At 31.1% G+C, this 19,671-nt stretch overlaps 1 protein-coding gene across 1 annotated transcript in view; it reads right to left on the bottom strand.

Moving 5' to 3' along the window:
- The window catches only part of LOC119612481, a gene marked incomplete at its 5' end in the record, with an annotated part of 51,963 nt that extends 32,295 nt beyond the window's left edge, over positions 1-19,668 (bottom strand). Inside the window, 5 exon segments of the mRNA XM_037968294.1 lie at positions 10,280-10,417; positions 17,487-17,613; positions 17,796-17,942; positions 19,468-19,501; positions 19,504-19,668. Coding sequence (XP_037824222.1) covers positions 10,280-10,417; positions 17,487-17,613; positions 17,796-17,942; positions 19,468-19,501; positions 19,504-19,668 — 611 coding nt within the window.
- Between the last annotated feature and the right edge of the window lie 3 nt (positions 19,669-19,671).

Here is a 19,671-nt window from a genome sequence, read left to right as displayed (position 1 = left end):
CACTACAGTCCAGACTATAGTTCAGACTATAGTCCAGACTATAGTCCAGACTATAGTTCAGACTATAATTCAGACTATAGTTCAGATTATAGTTCAGACTATAGTTCAGACTATAGTTTAGACTATAGTTCAGACTATAGTTCAGACTATAGTTCAGACTATAGTTCAGACTATAGTTCAGACTATAGTTTAGACTATAGTTCAGACTATAGTCCACACTATAGTTTAGACTATAGACCAGACTATAGCTCAGATTATAGTCCAGACTATCTTCCAGAATATAGTCCAGATTAAAGTTCAGTTCTGACTCTAGTTCAGTCTATAGTCTAGACTATAGTACAAACTATAATCTAGTCTATAGTCCAGACTATAGTACAAACTATAGTCTAGTCTATAGTCCCGACTATAGTCTAGTCTATAGTCCCGACTATAGTCTAGTCTATAGTCCCGACTATAATCTAGTCTATAGTCCAGACTATAACTTAGACTATAATTATGGTTATAATCCAGACTATAGTTTATCAATAGTGCAGACTATACTCCAGATTATAGTCCACACTTTACTCCAGACTATAATCCAGACTATATTTCCGTTCTGGCTATAGTCCCAATTATAGCTCAGACTATATTCCTGATTGGAGTTCAGAATATAGTCCAGACTATACTCCAGATTATAGTCCAGACTTTATTCCTAGACTATAGTCTAAACTATAATGCAGTTCTGTATATAGCCCCGACTATAGTTCAGACTATAGTCCCGAATGTAGTTCAGACTACAGACCAGACTATACTCCAGATTATAGTCCAGACTATAGTACAGACTATAGTCCAAATTATAGTACAGACTATAGTCGAGACTATAGTACAGACTATAGGACAGACTATAGTCCAGACAATAGTTCAGACTATAATTATGATTATAAACCAGACTATAATTTATCAATAGTGGAGACTATAGTTTATATTATAGTGCAGATTATAGTTTATACTATAGTCCAGAGCATAGATCGGACTTTATCCAGACTATAGTCCCGAACATAGTTCAGACTATAATTATCATTATAGTCCAGACTATATATTTGATATTAGTCTAGCGAGTATAGATCAGGCTATAGCATAAACTATAGTCCAGAGAATAGATCCATCATTATTATAGTGTATAGTTCGTAATAGTTCAACATAGCATAGACTATAGTTCAGACTATAGCTCGGACTATAGCTCAGACTATAGTTCAAACTGTTGATCAGTCAATCAATATTGTAGATTATAGATCAGATTATGGTCCCGACTATAGTCCTGGCTAAAGTTGAGACTGTAGGGCAGTCTGTATTTCAGAAAATAGGTCAAGCTGTAACACATACTGTATTTCAGACTATAGTTCTATCTATAATGCAAAATATGGACTAGACTATGTTCAAACTACAGTCCTGACTAAAGACAAGTTTTTAGTTGAGGCAGTAAACTAAATTGTAGTATAGACTATATATTATTCTTAAGTCCAGAATAATAGAGTTTAGTCCAGACATAAGACAAGACTGGAGTCCAGACTAAAGACTAGAAAATGGTCCAGAATATAGTCAAAGCTGTAGTGTAGATTGTTATGCTGACTACACATTGACTATAGCTCCAGACTCCAAAATAAACATTAGTCCAGATTAGACAATAGTCCACAATATAGGCCACGCTATAAAGAGGACAAAGAAATATACTGCATTTTTGATAGTAGTCCAGAATATGGGCCAGACGATAGTTGAGGCTATATACTATGCATTCTTTCGGTCTATATATTAGATTATAATTTAGAATAGAGAATATTTAAAAAGGGAAATTAATTAAAAATTTAGCTTCAGAATTTCTCAAATAAAAATTGTCTGTATAGGAATCTCCTGCTTCTTTTCTATACTAAAGATTACCAACATAGTTGACGCTACCATATTCTCATTGAACGTCAAGTGTGAAATTGCTGTTTTTCTTTTGTTTCAACAAAAAATTTCCATATTACAAACAATAACAAGAACTACAAAAAAAGTCGTTGGTTGTAATTAAAGAGTAATTTTCATTGCATTCCAATTCATTAAATTGCCAACAACAACAACAACAAAACACAATGTTTGTTTTTCAATGAGAAAAATTTACATTTCACGCCTTTACAAAAAAAAAAGAGAGAAAACAACAACGGCAACATCGTCAACATTTTATAATGACAGTTAGCAATGTTTGACATTCTTGCGGAGCACTAATTAAACCATTGTTTTATTATTATTTTCTGCTTGTATTTTTAATAAAAACAAAATGTCACTTGACATACAGAAGCGACAGAAGCGATAGTAGTACGGATAATCATGACAAGTTGCAAAAAAACCTTTTAATTTTTATAATTTTCCTTATAGACTATGAATATCCCTAATATTTTTTTGCATTATTTTACATACAACAGCCAAGCATCGTATTCTAATGAGTTGCCACAAATTATGCCTCACAGTTTTCTAGTCAACAACATCATCGTCATCATGTTGTACAAACAAAAAACTAACAGGGAACTAAATCAACAAAAACTAATAATGTAGAGGAAAATGGTTTGGGAAGTAGTGAATGCATCCTTCTGTATCCTATAATACATTTGCTCAAAACAATATTGTTTGTATTAGTGAAACATGTATGTATGTATATGGTAAATTTGCATTGTATGTATTAAGTAACACCTCGGTACAAGTATAAAATAAACATATTTAACAGATACGTTTACTATTTAGACAATTAGATAGATGACGGCTGTAAATTGGAAATTATAGAATGTGTTAGAAACATTTAACATTTTAGGTTTTTTTTTTAGATAACTCTAAATGAAATCAAAAAGGAACAGTTCAAAAGTAGACCTTAAATCAGACTGTATAATAGACTACATACTAGTGCATAATCTAATCTAGTTAGTTGACTAATCCATAGACTAGTCAATAGTCCATAGACAAGTCCATAGTCTAGTCAACAGTATAGTCAATATACTAGCCAACAAACTAGTCAATAAACTAGTCAATAGACTAGTCTATAGATTAGTCCATAGACAAGCCAATAGACTAGTTCATAGACTAGTTGATAGACGACTACATAAACTAGTCTATAGAATAGTCAGTAAACTAGTCTATAGACCAGTCCATAGACTGTAGGCTAGTCAATAGCCTAGTTCATAGACTAGTCAATAGACTAGTCAATAGACTAGTCAATAGACTAGTTAATAGACTAGTCCATAAATTATTCAATAGACTAGTCCATAAATTAGTCAATAGAGTAGTTAATAGATTAGTCAATAGACAAGTGCATAGACTAGTAACTAGACAAGTCCACAAACTAGGCAATATACTAGTTAATAGAATGGTCCATAAACTAGATAATAGACTAGTCCATAGACTTGTCAATAGTCCATAGACTAATCAATAGACTAGTCAATTGACTAGTTAATAGACTAGTAGTCAATAGATTAGTCCATAGACTAGTCGATAGTCAGTAGAATAGTCAATAGACTAGTCGATATATTACTCAATAGACTAGTTAATAGACTAGTAAACAGATATATTAGTCAATAGACTAGTTAATAGACTAGTAAACAGACTAGTCAACAGACTAGTCAATAGACTAGTAGAATAGTCAACAGTCTAGTCAATAAACTAGTCAATAGGCTAGTTAATAGACTAGTCAATAGACCAATCAATAGCCAAGAGACTAGTCAGTAGACTAGTCCATAGACTAGTCAACACAATAGTCAATAGACTAATCAATAGTTTAGTCCATGGACTAGTAGAATAGTCAACAGTCTAGTCAATAGACTAATCAATGGACTGGTCAATAGATTAGTCAATAGACTAGTCAATAGACTAGTCATTAGACTAGTCAATAAACTAGTCAATAGACTAGTCATTAGACTAGTCAATAGACTAGTCAATAGACCAGTCATTAGACTAGTCAATAGACTAGTCAATAGACTAGTCATTAGACTAGTCGTTAGACTAGTCAATAGACTAGTCGTTAGACTAGTCAATAGACTAGTCATTAGACTAGTTAATAGACTAGTTAATAGACTAGTCAGAAGGATAGTCAATGGACTAGTCAGTAGAATAGTCAATAGACTAATTAATACACTAGTCAATAGAATAGTTAATAAACTACTCCTTAAAAATAGTCTGTAGACTGACTAGTCAATAGAATAGTCCATAGACTAGTCAGTAGACCAGTAAATAGTCAATAGACTATTCGCTAGTCAGTAGAATAGTCAATAGACTAATCAGTGAACTAGTCAATAGACTAGTCAATATACTAGTCAATAGACTAGTCAATATACTAGTCAATAAACTAGTTAATAGACTAGTCAACAGACTAGTTAATAGACTAGTTAATAGACTAGTCAAAAGGATAGTCAATGGATTAGTAAGTAGAGTAGTCAATAAACTAATTAACACACTAGTCAATAGACTACTCAATAGAATAGTTAATGAACTACTCCTTAAAAATAATCTGTAGACTGACTAGTCAATACACTAGTCCATAGACTAGTCAGTAGACCAGTAAATAGTCAATAGACTATTCGCTAGTCAGTAGAATAGTCAATAGACTAATCAGTAGACTAGTCAATAGACTAGTCAATATACTAGTTAATAAACTAGTTAATAGACTAGTCAACAGACTAGTTAATAGACTAGTCAATAGCCAGGATAGTAATCAATAGACTAGTCCATAGACTAGTCTAAACACTAGACTAGTAGATTAGTAGACTAATCAATAGACTAGTCAATGGACTAGTCAATAGACTAGTCAATAGACTAGCCAATAGACTAGTTAATAGACCAGTCAGAAGGATAGTCAATGGACTAGTCAACAGACTAGTCAATAGACTACTTAATAGACTAGTCAATAGACTAGTCAATAGACTAGTCAGTGGACCAGTAAATAGACTAGTCAATAGACTAGTAAATAGACTAGTCAATAGAATAGTCTGTAGACTGGCTAGTTAATAGACTAGTCAGTAGACCAGTGAGTAGACTATTCCATTGACTAGTTAATAGAGTAGACCATAGACTAGGCCATAGACTAGTCTATGGAATAGGCAATAGACTAATCCATAGATAATCGATAATCAATAAACTAGTTAATAGACTAGTCAATGCACTAGGTCATATAATGATCAATAGTCCATAGACCATTCCATCGAAAGACAATACTGTAGAAATAGTTAACAGATTAGAAAAGTTGTAAAGCAGTTTTTTACTTTTAAAACAAAACAAACTACTTTAAAATTGAAGTTTTCCATTCCACGTAACCCTGACGTTCGGTTTCACACTAGCAGTAATTTGTTGCAAATTTACAAAGTAGTAGAATTTATACAATAAACGAATGCTTTTCCAAGGCAATGTGGTAAATTGGCAACGATATGTTGCACAACATAGTTTTACAGACACACCATCAAATTGCTATGAAATTTTGTTAAGAGCTCATCATTGCAAACTAAGCGAAAAGTATTTGTTTGGCAATAAAACAAGTAACGAGGAATTTTATGTTGCTGAGAAAATACTTTAGTACAGGGAAATATGTTTTGGGTTTTAATCTATTTGAACATAAGAAATACTTCGAATAAAAGCTGGAATTTTAAATGAAAATTAAATTGGAAACATTTAAATTCTCTACGAAAATGTAAAATGAATTAGAAAAATTTTGTGTAAATATTAAAGATTTTGTTTTTGGGAAAAATTGTTATGCTTTCTTGGTAACTTTAATATATAGTATAGTGAGCAATATATTCTCTTCCCGTTAACTTTATTTTTTTCGAAATTGTACTTTAACCCAATTAAGTATTCCCAGGAATACCAGCAATTAACCTACAATACCAATTTCAACAGAAATTACAATTAAAATTCTCATTCCTTTTTTGCCTTTAAACATTTGATATGATATTTGCCATTCCATTCCATTTTACCTTTAAACATTTGATATGATATTTGCCATTCCATTCCATTTTACAACAGCAACCAGTTGCCCACGTAGTATTGTAGTTGTTTACGAGTAAAATACGATTTTAATTACTTACCTTTGCCTACAAAATTAACACCTTTTGGTAAAGGAAAATAATTCAGCAATCTATGGGTGTAAAACTTTTAACACGTTTTCCTAGCATATGCCACAGAAAAGCAACGTATTTTTACAACTTTACTTTTTAAAACACAGGAGGTGTGTTAAGAGAATCACCTTCGACTATAGTCTAGTCTATAGTCTAGTCTATAGTCTAGTCTATAGTCTAGTCTATAGTCTAGTCTATAGTCTAGTCTATAGTCTAGTCTATAGTCTAGTCTATAGTCTAGTCTATAGTCTAGTCTATAGTCTAGTCTATAGTCTAGTCTATAGTCTAGTCTATAGTCTAGTCTATAGTCTAGTCTATAGTCTAGTCTATAGTCTAGTCTATAGTCTAGTCTATAGTCTAGTCTATAGTCTAGTCTATAGTCTAGTCTATAGTCTAGTCTATAGTCTAGTCTATAGTCTAGTCTATAGTCTAGTCTATAGTCTAGTCTATAGTCTAGTCTATAGTCTAGTCTATAGTCTAGTCTATAGTCTAGTCTATAGTCTAGTCTATAGTCTAGTCTATAGTCTAGTCTATAGTCTAGTCTATAGTCTAGTCTATAGTCTAGTCTATAGTCTAGTCTAGTCTATAGTCTAGTCTATAGTCTAGTAGTCTAGTCTATAGTCTAGTCTATAGTCTAGTCTATAGTCTAGTCTATAGTCTAGTCTATAGTCTAGTCCATAGTCTAGTCTATAGTCTAGTCTATAGTCTAGTCTATAGTTTAGTCTATAGTCTAGTCTATAGTCTAGTCTATACTCTAGTCTATAGTCTAGTCTATAGTCTAGTCTATAGTCTAGTCTATAGTCTAGTCTATAGTCTAGTCTAGTCTATAGTCTAGTCTATAGTCTAGTCTATAGTCTAGTCTATAGTCTAGTCTATAGTCTAGTCTATAGTCTAGTCTATAGTCTAGTCTATAGTCTAGTCTATAGTCTAGTCTATAGTCTAGTCTATAGTCTAGTCTATAGTCTAGTCTATAGTCTAGTTTATAGTCTAGTCTATAGTCTAGTCTATAGTCTAGTCTATAGTCTAGTCTATAGTCTAGTCTATAGTCTAGTCTATAGTCTAGTCTATAGTCTAGTCTATAGTCTAGTCTATAGTCGAGTCTATAGTCTAGTTGACTTGTAGTTTGATTTCAATGCTTACTTAGGCAGATTAAAAGACATTAGTAATCTTCTCAGAAAGTTATTATAAGTCTATTGGTTCTAGAATGTGTCTCTCTAGACCCTCTAAAAGAAATTTTGAAACTAAAATGGAATCTTCAAAAGCAATTATGTTGTTGTAATTAACTGTTTTATTCCTTGCAGATTTCTGTACAACACCATAGTTACCAACCTTTCATGTTGTAAGTTTTCTTAACACAAAAACGCAGTAATCAAAAATCACTAAACCCTAACTAGACCTTTTTGTATTCCTTTACGTTTTTTATAGTTTTTGGTCTCCATAAACTATTGTCTATAGTTGTAGTACAAGCCTCCAAAAAGTAATTATTGATGGTATCATCATTGAAAAGCAAATTTCCGGTAAAAGTGTAAAATTGTTTTCAACTCTTTTGTTAAGTTTTCTTTAAAACGACGACGAGGATGATGATGATGACGACGAAGCAGCATATTGAAAAAGGAAGCTTGAACAAGATTTTCCTACTTAAGAAACTTTTAACTTGTAGGGTAAATGAAAAGTTTTTCTATTGTTGAGATGGTTGCAAGGGGGTGGCAATTTTCCAACATTTTCATAAAATGAAAAAAAAAACAGGTTTATGGTAGTAGTTAATACTAGGAACAATGTTTCATTGAAAAGGAATTCTTACTATTGGGAAGGCAATCGATTAAACCTGAGAATTAAGAAATTGAAAATTTAATCCCAAAATTTATCTTTTAAAAGAGAATTTTTCGAAAGTTCAAGTTTTTGTGGAGAGTTAAAAAAAATCTCTTTAAGGGGAAGTTTTAAAAAAATGTCTTTAAAATTAGTTGTTTTTATAGAGGATTTTCGCAAATGTCCTTTTTTATATAACATTTTCGAAAATTTTCCTTTTTGCAGAAAATGTTCCTTTTTTATAAAAAATGTCTCTTTTTATAGAAAGTTTCTCATTTTTATAGAAAATTTCTTTTTCATAATTTTTTTTTTACAAATTTCTCTTCTAATTTAATAAAATTTTCGAATATTTCTTTCCTTTTTAGAAAATTGCGAAATTTTCTCTTTTTTATAGAAAATTTTCGAAATTTTCCCTTTTTTATAGAAAATTTTCGAAATTTTCTTTTTTTTATAGAAAATTTTCGAAATTTTCTCTCTTTTATAGAAAATTTTCGAAATTTTCTCTCTTTTATAGAAACTTTTCGAAATTTTCTCTCTCTTATAGAAAATTTTCGAAATTTTCTCTCTTTTATAGAAAATTTTCGAAATTTTCTCTCTCTTATATAGAAAATTTTCGAAATTTTCTCTCTCTTATATAGAAAATTTTGGAAATTTTCTCTCTCTTATATAGAAAATTTTCGAAATTTTCTCTCTTTTATAGAAAATTTTTGAATTTTTTTTTTTATAGAAAATTTTCTTTTATAGCAAATTTACTCTCTCTTACAGAAAATTTTCTTTCTATAAAAAATTTTCTCTCTTCGAAATTTTCTCTAATTATTAATAATAGAAAGTATCTCTTTCGATACTGAAAATTTCTCTTTTTTATAGAAAATTTCTCTTTAATTTTTTTTTAATTTATCTTTTTTATAGAACATTTTCGAAAATTAATTTTTTATAGAGAATTTTCGAAAATTCCTCTTATAAAGTATTTTAAATAATTTTTCTTTTTTGAAGAAATTTTAAGAAATTCCCCTTTTTATAGGAAATTTTAAAAAATTTCTCACTTTATAGAAAATTTTCGAGAATTTCCTTTTTTATAAAAAATTTTCGAAAATTTCCCTATTTAAAAGAGACTTTTTGAAAATTTCTCTTTCTAAAAATTCCTCTTTTCTCTTTTCGAAATTTTAGAATTTTCGAAATTTTTCTTTTTATAGAAATTTTTTTGAAAATTTTACTTTTTAACAATTGTTTTCTAAAGTGGTTTCAAAAATTTCAGATTTTGAAATTTACTTTTTAATACCGAATTTTCGAAAATTTCCCTTTCTAATTATGTTTTTGTAAAGAGTTTTCAATAATTTCCTTTTTTATAGAGAATTTTTAAAAATTCTTCCTTTTAATAGAAAATTTTCGAAATTTTCTCTTTTCTATAGAAAATTTTCGAAATTTTCCTTCTTCTACAGAAAATTTTCGAAATTTTCCTTCTTCTACAGAAAATTTTCGAAATTTTCCCTCTTCTATAGAAAATTTTCGAAATCTTCCCTCTTCTATAGAAAATTTTCAGAAAATTTCCCCTTTTTATAGAGAATTTTTGAAAATTTCCTTTTTTTATTGAAAATTTTCCAAAATTTCCCTTTTTATAGAAAATTTTCGAAATGTCAGTTTTTATAGAGAATTTTCGAAATTTCCTTTCTTTATAGAGACTTTTCCAAAATGTTACCTTTTTATACAGAATTTTTGAAAATTTTCCTTTTATAGAAAATTTCGAAAATTTCCCTTTCTTTCCCTTACTTTAATTCCTTTAATTCTCTGCCTTAACTTTCTCATTTCTTCTACAATATGATTAAAAAAGAGCTCTTGTCCTTAATCTTAATTGACTTCTTTTGTGGTTTTTCATCATTAACTACATCATCATCATCGTCATCAAACGACATCGTTCATGCCAATCAGTTCCATTTGAATTTCTTTAGTGTTTTTTCTTCTTCTTCATCATCATCATCTTACTTTTCTATTTAAAACTTTTTATTTGCTTGTTAACAAATTTGTAATTGAGAACCAGAACACAAATAAAAACATGCTTTTCAGTCAGTCACATTTTGTTAAAAACTTAAGGGACTAATTAACAATTATTTTAAATTGTATTTAAACATAAAAAAACATCGGAAACAATTGTACTTAATTAGTAATTTAGGCAGTAAAAATGTTAATTAATACTTTTGTAAATTGCTGGGGAATAAATGTAATAAAATCTTTGAGAGAATGAGAGGATAAGCTGGAGATTCATACTATTTCCGCTAAAAGAATGATTTGATTAAAATTTTGAACAGCAATATGTTGCTGTGATATTTGTCTCTTTGAAAAAATACATTTTATTAATTAACTCTCTAACTTACCTTCATAACTTCTTCATTTGCCACGGGCGTTGTAACGGTTAAATAATAAACATTATTACCCGCCAATGTACGACACAATAATCTCAATTTACAAAATTTCGATTTAATTGGATTTTTTTGTATTTCCATTAAATAATCCTGTAAAATAAATTGAAAAATGAAAAGAATAAATAAATTGACTACAATATCTATATATTAAGCGAAATGCTGCAAGCATTTTTGTCTGTAAAATTAAGTGTTTTTATGGGCAAAAAAATACAATTGAATAAATAATAAAAAAAAACAATTTTTATTGCATTTTAATTAATGTCATTTATGGCTTTTATTTTAATGGGTTTCTCTACTATTGTCTATGGTTGTTTTTCTCCTTACGCTATAACAATTTATTGCAAAACAATAATAAAAGGAAAAATATGCAATATTTAACCCTGAAGCCTTGAAACAGGTTTTTATTGACCATAATTTCCGTTATAACTTTATTGTAAGGATGTTTACAGTTAAGAGAAAGAACGAAGGCAATGCTAAAAAATTTTAATATTTTTGTTTTCCCCATATTAAGCTTTTTCTCTTATAACCAAGATGTACTGAGTTAAATGAAGTTACTCCGCTAATGTCTTCATTTATCTCCTGTCCTAAAGGAAAGTATTTATGTCTGTTGGTTAAATAATTATGTTGAACAAAATCTGTTGAAACACCCCTTTAAAACAGAATTAGACAAAGAGCTTTCTTGCATTTGTGCTTTCACGCGTACGTAAGCTCAATCATGTCTGTGTGAGAGCTAGGTGTGACTCTCAGTAGATTCCGCTTTAAAACATCATGTTCAGCGATGGAAATTTTGAAATAGTACTACATTACTAGACTAGACTATAGACTAGACTATAGACTAGACTATAGACTAGACTATAGACTAGACTATAGACTAGACTATAGACTAGACTAGACTAGACTATAGACTAGACTATAGACTAGACTATAGACTAGACTATAGACTAGACTATAGACTAGACTATAGACTAGACTATAGACTAGACTATAGACTAGACTATAGACAAGACTATAGACTAGACTATAGACTAGACTATAGACTAGACTATAGACAAGACTATAGACTAGACTATAGACTAGATTATAGACAAGACTATAGACTAGACTATAGACTAGACTATAGACTAGACTATAGACGAGACTATAGACTAGACTATAGACTAGACTATAGACTAGACTATAGACAAGACTATAGACTAGACTATAGACTAGACTATAGACGAGACTATAGACTAGACTATAGACTAGACTATAGACTAGACTATAGACTATAGACTAGACTATAGACTAGACTATAGACTAGACTATAGACTAGACTATAGACTAGACTATAGACTAGACTATAGACTAGACTATAGACTAGACTATAGACTAGACTATAGACTAGACTATAGACTAGACTATAGACTAGACTATAGACTAGACTATAGACTAGACTATAGACTAGACTATAGACTAGACTATAGACTAGACTATAGACTAGACTATAGACTAGACTATAGACTAGACTATAGACTAGACTATAGACTAGACTATAGACTAGACTATAGACTAGACTATAGACTAGACTATAGACTAGACTATAGACTAGACTATAGACTAGACTATAGACTAGACTATAGACTAGACTATAGACTAGACTATAGACTAGACTATAGACTAGACTATAGACTAGACTATAGACTAGACTATAGACTAGACTATAGACTAGACTATAGACTAGACTATAGACTAGACTATAGACTAGACTATAGACTAGACTATAGAAGACTATAGACTAGACTATAGACTAGACTATAGACTAGACTATAGACTAGACTATAGACTAGACTATAGACTAGACTATAGACTAGACTATAGACTAGACTATAGACTAGACTATAGACTAGACTATAGACTAGACTATAGACTAGACTATAGACTAGACTATAGACTAGACTATAGACTAGACTATAGACTAGACTATAGACTAGACTATAGACTAGACTATAGACTAGACTATAGACTAGACTATAGACTAGACTATAGACTATAGACTAGACTATAGACTAGACTATAGACTAGACTATAGACTAGACTATAGACTAGACTAGACTAGACTATAGACTAGACTAGACTATAGACTAGACTAGACTAGACTATAGACTAGACTATAGACTAGACTAGACTATAGACTAGACTATAGACTAGACTATAGACTAGACTATAGACTAGACTATAGACTAGACTATAGACTAGACTATAGACTAGACTATAGACAAGACTATAGACTAGACTATAGACAAGACTATAGACTAGACTATAGACTAGACTATAGACTAGACTATAGACTAGACTATAGACTAGACTATAGACTAGACTATAGACTAGACTATAGACTAGACTATAGACTAGACTATAGACTAGACTATAGACTAGACTATAGACTAGACTATAGACTAGACTATAGACTAGACTATAGACTAGACTAGACTATAGACTAGACTATAGACTAGACTATAGACTAGACTATAGACTAGACTATAGACTAGACTATAGACTAGACTATAGACTAGACTATAGACTAGACTATAGACTAGACTATAGACTAGACTATAGACTAGACTATAGACTAGACTATAGACTAGACTATAGACTAGACTATAGACTAGACTATAGACTAGACTATAGACTAGACTATAGACTAGACTATAAACTAGACTATAGACTAGACTATAGACTAGACTATAGACTAGACTATAGACTAGACTATAGACTAGACTATAGACTAGACTATAGACTAGACTATAGACTAGACTATAGACTAGACTATAGACTAGACTATAGACTAGACTATAGACTAGACTATAGACTAGACTATAGACTAGACTATAGACTAGACTATAGACTAGACTATAGACTAGACTATAGACTAGACTATAGACTAGACTATAGACTAGACTATAGACTAGACTATAGACTAGACTATAGACTAGACTATAGACTAGACTATAGACTAGACTATAGACTAGACTATAGACTAGACTATAGACTAGACTATAGACTAGACTATAGACTAGACTATAGACTAGACTATAGACTAGACTATAGACTAGACTATAGACTAGACTATAGACTAGACTATAGACTATAGACTAGACTATAGACTAGACTATAGACTAGACTATAGACTAGACTATAGACTAGACTATAGACTAGACTATAGACTAGACTATAGACTAGACTATAGACTAGACTATAGACTAGACTATAGACTAGACTATAGACTAGACTATAGACTAGACTATAGACTAGACTAGACTATAGACTAGACTATAGACTAGACTATAGACTAGACTATAGACTAGACTATAGACTAGACTATAGACTAGACTATAGACTAGACTATAGACTAGATAAGACTAGACTATAGACTAGACTAGACTATAGACTAGACTATAGACTAGACTATAGACTAGACTATAGACTAGACTATAGACTAGACTATAGACTAGACTATAGACTAGACTATAGACTAGACTAGACTATAGACTAGACTATAGACTAGACTATAGACTAGACTATAGACTAGACTATAGACTAGACTAGACTATAGACTAGACTATAGACTAGACTATAGACTAGACTAGACTATAGACTAGACTATAGACTAGACTAGACTATAGACTAGACTATAGACTAGACTATAGACTAGACTAGACTATAGACTAGACTATAGACTAGACTATAGACTAGACTATAGACTAGACTATAGACTAGACTAGACTATAGACTAGACTATAGACTAGACTATAGACTAGACTATAGACTAGACTATAGACTAGACTATAGACTAGACTATAGACTAGACTATAGACTAGACTATAGACTAGACTATAGACTAGACTATAGACTAGACTATAGACTAGACTAGACTATAGACTAGACTATAGACTAGACTATAGACTAGACTATAGACTAGACTAGACTAGACTAGACTAGACTAGACTAGACTAGACTAGACTATAGACTAGACTAGACTAGACTATAGACTAGACTAGACTATAGACTAGACTAGACTAGACTATAGACTAGACTATAGACTAGACTAGACTAGACTATAGACTAGACTATAGACTAGACTATAGATAGACTATAGACTAGACTATAGACTAGACTATAGGACTAGACTATAGACTAGACTATAGACTAGACTATAGACTAGACTATAGACTAGACTATAGACTAGACTATAGACTAGACTAATAGAACTAGACATAGACTAGGACTATAGATAGACTATAGACTAGACTATAGACTAGACTATAGACTAGACTATAGACTAGACTATAAGGTGTGTTTCAGAATATAAGAACACTTTTTATTATAATATTTTTCTTAAAATGTTTAATAAATTTTATAAATTATTTTGGAAACATTATCATCTTTGAACGTGCTTTTCATGGATGTGCAATTTGTCTCCATTTCTTTCGTAATTTCTAATATTTTTCAAATAACAAGTTTGTCTGTGTTTCAAAATTATAAAAACACTTCATTATTTTTTAAAAATTAAACACAATTTTAAAAAATTATTTGGTAATTCGGCCTCCCTTATATTTTAGAAGATTAAATATTCCAGAATTCACACTTTTTACTAAAGTTTTTATTATATATTGATAAATATTTGATGATTCCTGTGAAATTCCATTTTTTCGTAAATTAAGGCTTTCGTACGTTGATTTCCCAAGTAAACTCGATTGGGTTGTTTCCCCTAAAGACTTTCCATGGACTTTACATCTAGTTAGCACTGCTGACCACTCTGAAGCAGGTGTATTTTTGGTGTTAAACCAGTTTTTGAAAAATCTTATGTTGGGTATAAAGCATTTTCTTACTGAAAATTTAGTTTTTTGTTGGACTTTGTGTCATGAAAAGCACAAAATTAATTTCTAGAGTTCTGGCGAAGGACGTGCTGTTAATTTTACATGAATAAACTTGGAATTGGAGGCAGACGTCGGAGCAAAAAGCTGCACTAACCATCAGCAACCCATCACCAAAATTTCTATTGGGAAAGTGTAGGGAATCCTTGCTCATATCTCCCCAATATCCTTATTTTCAATCTGGATTCCACGTAAAACTGATGTAAAACTTATAGTTATTTTCCCATTTACAAAAAAATAGATAAAGTCATACTTGGATGTAATTTGCTTGCATGTTTTCTTTCGCGAACTGGAGCTTTGCAGTAACATGATGGGGTAGTAACCGCGGAACTTGCATCATTTTTAATTATTTTGAATTATTTATTTCTGAAATTGTCCTCCACACTGTTATTTTAGGCACTGAAACGCCAATCTGAGCTTTTATATACTTTAAACTCAAAGTTGAATTGTTCTTTTTACGAATAATATGGGGTATTTCTCGCTGGGAAAGAGTTTTCTGTCATGCTGATCACTTGGTTTGTACTCAATTATCACGATAAATAAAAAAAAAATAACAACTTTCTCAATCCTATCCAATTTCTGAGCAATTTGCCTAAATTTCAAAAGTTGGTCTTTTATGGCCGAAATTTTACCTTTTGTAGGGTCAGAATGAAAAAAATCTACATGGTACATCAAAGACACAATTTTTTTCTTTATTTTAGGACCAATTATATCCAAGATTTTTGGCCTACTAAGTTGCATAATAGGTTTTTATTGATTTGGTTTTATAATTATGCAACATTAAATAACGGAAAACTTCCAGAAATGCAACAACAATAATCTCAAAATTATTTTTTTGTATATGTATAAATAGTAAATGCAAAAATGTATTATTTGTACAAATTTTTTGTAGATCCATTCAATACTTGAAGAGAAATTCGAAAAATATATTTGTTCTTATAATTTTGAAACACACCTTAGACTAGACTATAGACTAGACTATAGACTAGACTATAGACTAGACTATAGACTAGACTATAGACTAGACTATAGACTAGACTATAGACTAGACTATAGACTAGACTATAGACTAGACTATAGACTAGACTATAGACTAGACTATAGACTAGACTATAGACTAGACTATAGACTAGACTATAGACTAGACTATAGACTAGACTATAGACTAGACTATAGACTAGACTATAGACTAGACTATAGACTAGACTATAGACTAGACTATAGACTAGACTATAGACTAGACTATAGACTAGACTATAGACTAGACTATAGACTAGACTATAGACTAGACTATAGACTAGACTATAGACTAGACTATAGACTAGACTATAGACTAGACTATAGACTAGACTATAGACTAGACTATAGACTAGACTATAGACTAGACTATAGACTAGACTATAGACTAGACTAGACTATAGACTAGACTATAGACTGACTAGACTATAGACTGACTAGACTTTAGGCTGACTAGACTATAGACTGACTAGACTTTAGGCTGACTAGACTGTAGACTGAATATACTATAGACTGACTAGACTTTTAGGCTGACTAGACTATAGACTGAATATACTATAGACTGACTAGACTATAGACTGACTAGACTATAGACGGACTAGACTATAGACTGACTAGACTATAGACTGACTAGACTATAGACTGACTAGACTATATACTATACTATACACTAAATTATAGACTAGAGCTTCTTTGGTTACAGAGAGTTAGACTTTGAATAGATTTACAGACGAGTAAAACCGGTAAGTTTAGAACTTTAGTCTTATGTCGGGCTTGTTCCTTTTGGGAACATATTTGATAAAAAAATATTAAAATTTTTAGTGTATTTTTTATATGTATCTACAATTCATCTTAATCTTTTTATTTTCAGATCTATTTGAAGCATAAAAGGTAAGTCTTGGTTTCAATAAAAAGAAATTGGGATCAAAGAAGAAGACACAAATTATATATTTTCGTTATAATTAATATTTCCCGGGATGCTATCGTAAAAGCGTGAAATCCTATTAGATTACAAATCTATGACAGAAATTTTATAGATATTTTAAAAAGTACTGTTACAAGAAAGTACTAATAACCCAACATCAAATATAGGCTTTAAATGCACTACGCCACATTTGAAGAGTGGTTTTGTCAAAAGAGTGTCCTAAAATAATTGATTGCAGTTAGTCGCCTAACGTCCGCATTATGTTTGCAAATGTTTAAACATTTCAAAAATTTCACCAACTCACCTGTAAATCACTATAGGTATAAGGATAACTGTGTGCAAAAAATACTGTATCATTATCATGTTCAAATTCAATATTAAAGGTCAAGGTATAAGAGGAATTATCCTCATCATCTTCGCTAGGCTGGCTGCTAGAAAAGAAATTGAGAGAAAGGAAAAGTTTCAAGAAAAAAAGGAGATGAAAAGGCGAAAGAGAAAAAAAGAACATATTCACATTATAATAAAACATCCTTTGTGGATAACAGAAGATTAAATAAATTACATTTGGATTATCACTTATAACAAAATATTGATTCTTTTTTTTATGACTTACTCATCATCATTACGATAATAACAGATGTTGTCGCCACAACGTGTCCAACCAATATTTTTTGTTTTGGCATTTGTGGTGGAATACATAAGGGGACGCATGCCTTCATTATATAAACTATCCGATTTGATTAAGTTGACAATGGAAAATCTGAGAAAGAAGATGTGGAATTAATACAGAATATTGATTTTAGTTTTAGTTCAGTTCCTGTTTTGTTCCAGTTCAGTTTTAGGTCAATTCAAGTTCAGTTCTAGTTCAGTTCTAGTTCAGTTCTAGTTCAGTTCTAGTTCAGTTCTAGTTCAGTTCTAGTTCAGTTCTAGTTCAGTTCTAGTTCAGTTCTAGTTCAGTTCTAGTTCAGTTCTAGTTCAGTTCTAGTTCAGTTCTAGTTCAGTTCTAGTTCAGTTCTAGTTCAGTTCTAGTTCAGTTCTAGTTCAGTTCTAGTTCAGTTCTAGTTCTAGTTCAGTTCTAGTTCAGTTCTAGTTCAGTTCTAGTTCAGTCTAGTTCAGTTCTAGTTCAGTTCTAGTTCAGTTCTAGTTCAGTTCTAGTTCAGTTCTAGTTCAGTTCTAGTTCAGTTCTAGTTCAGTTCTAGTTCAGTTCTAGTTCTGTTCTAGTTCTGTTCTAGTTCTGTTCTAGTTCAGTTCTAGTTCAGTTCTAGTTCTGTTCTAGTTCTGTTCTAGTTCTGTTCTAGTTCTAGTTGTTCTAGTTCTAGTTCTGTTCTAGTTCAGTTCTGTTCTAGTTGTCTAGTTCTGTTCTAGTTCTGTTCTAGTTCTGTTCTACTTCTGTTCTAGTTCTGTTCTAGTTCTGTTCTAGTTCTGTTCTAGTTCTGTTCTAGTTCTGTTCTAGTTCAGTTCTAGTTCAGTTCTAGTTCAGTTCTAGTTCAGTTCTATTCAGTCTAGTTCAGTTCTAGTTCAGTTCTAGTTCAGTTCTAGTTCAGTTCTAGTTCAGTTCTAGTTCTGTTCTAGTTCTGTTCTAGTTCTGTTCTAGTTCAGTTCTGTTCTGTTCTGTTCTAGTTCTGTTCTAGTTCTGTTCTAGTTCTGTTCTGTTCTGTTCTAGTTCTGTTCTGTTCTGTTCTGTTCTAGTTCTGTTCTGTTCTGTTCTGTTTTGTTCTGTTCTGTTCTGTTCTAGTTTTTCTAGTTATTCTAGTTCTGTTCTAGTTCTGTTCTAGTTCTGTTCTAGTTCTGTTCTAGTTCTGTTCTAGTTCTGTTTTCTATGTTCTGTTCTAGTTCTGTTCTAGTTCTGTTTCTTAGTTCTGTTCTAGTTCTGTTCTAGTTCTGTTCTAGTTCTGTTCTAGTTCTGTTCTAGTTCTGTTCTAGTTCTGTTCTAGTTCTGTTCTAGTTCTGTTCTAGTTCTGTTCTAGTTGTTCTAGTTCTGTTCTAGTTCTGTTCTAGTTCTGTTCTAGTTCTGTTCTGTAGTTCTGTTCTAGTTCTGTTCTAGTTCTGTTCTAGTTCTGTTCTAGTTCTGTTCTAGTTCTGTTCTAGTTCGTTCTAGTTCTGTTCTAGTTCTGTTCTAGTTCTGTTCTAGTTCTGTTCTAGTTCTGTTCTAGTTCTGTTCTAGTTCTGTTCTAGTTCTGTTCTAGTTCTGTTCTAGTTCTGTTCTAGTTCTGTTCTAGTTCTGTTCCAGTTCTGTTCTAGTTCTGTTCTAGTTCGGTTTCCTAAATTAAATTTTTCTTACTCACCTATAAATCATATTCTTCTTGGTCTTTTTCACTCGAAATAAAACCATTGTTTCGACCGGCTGGTGTACACATCGGGTCTCAAGTACAGTTCATAATAAGTTGGGGTAATTTGTATGGCTTTGGCTAAATTGCCCGATTCAAAACGTGATTCAAATTCCAAACCATCATATTCTTCGGCATTGTAAGGATGGCAATTGGTTAGAA

This window comes from Lucilia sericata, unplaced genomic scaffold, assembly GCF_015586225.1.
Source record: "Lucilia sericata isolate MDLA Ls3-8-SP2 unplaced genomic scaffold, ASM1558622v1 Contig001708F_arrow, whole genome shotgun sequence".
In the NCBI taxonomy this organism is placed as follows: domain Eukaryota; kingdom Metazoa; phylum Arthropoda; class Insecta; order Diptera; family Calliphoridae; genus Lucilia; species Lucilia sericata.
Note: the sequence above shows the minus strand (reverse complement) of the source record. Positions and strands in the feature narration are given on the sequence as shown.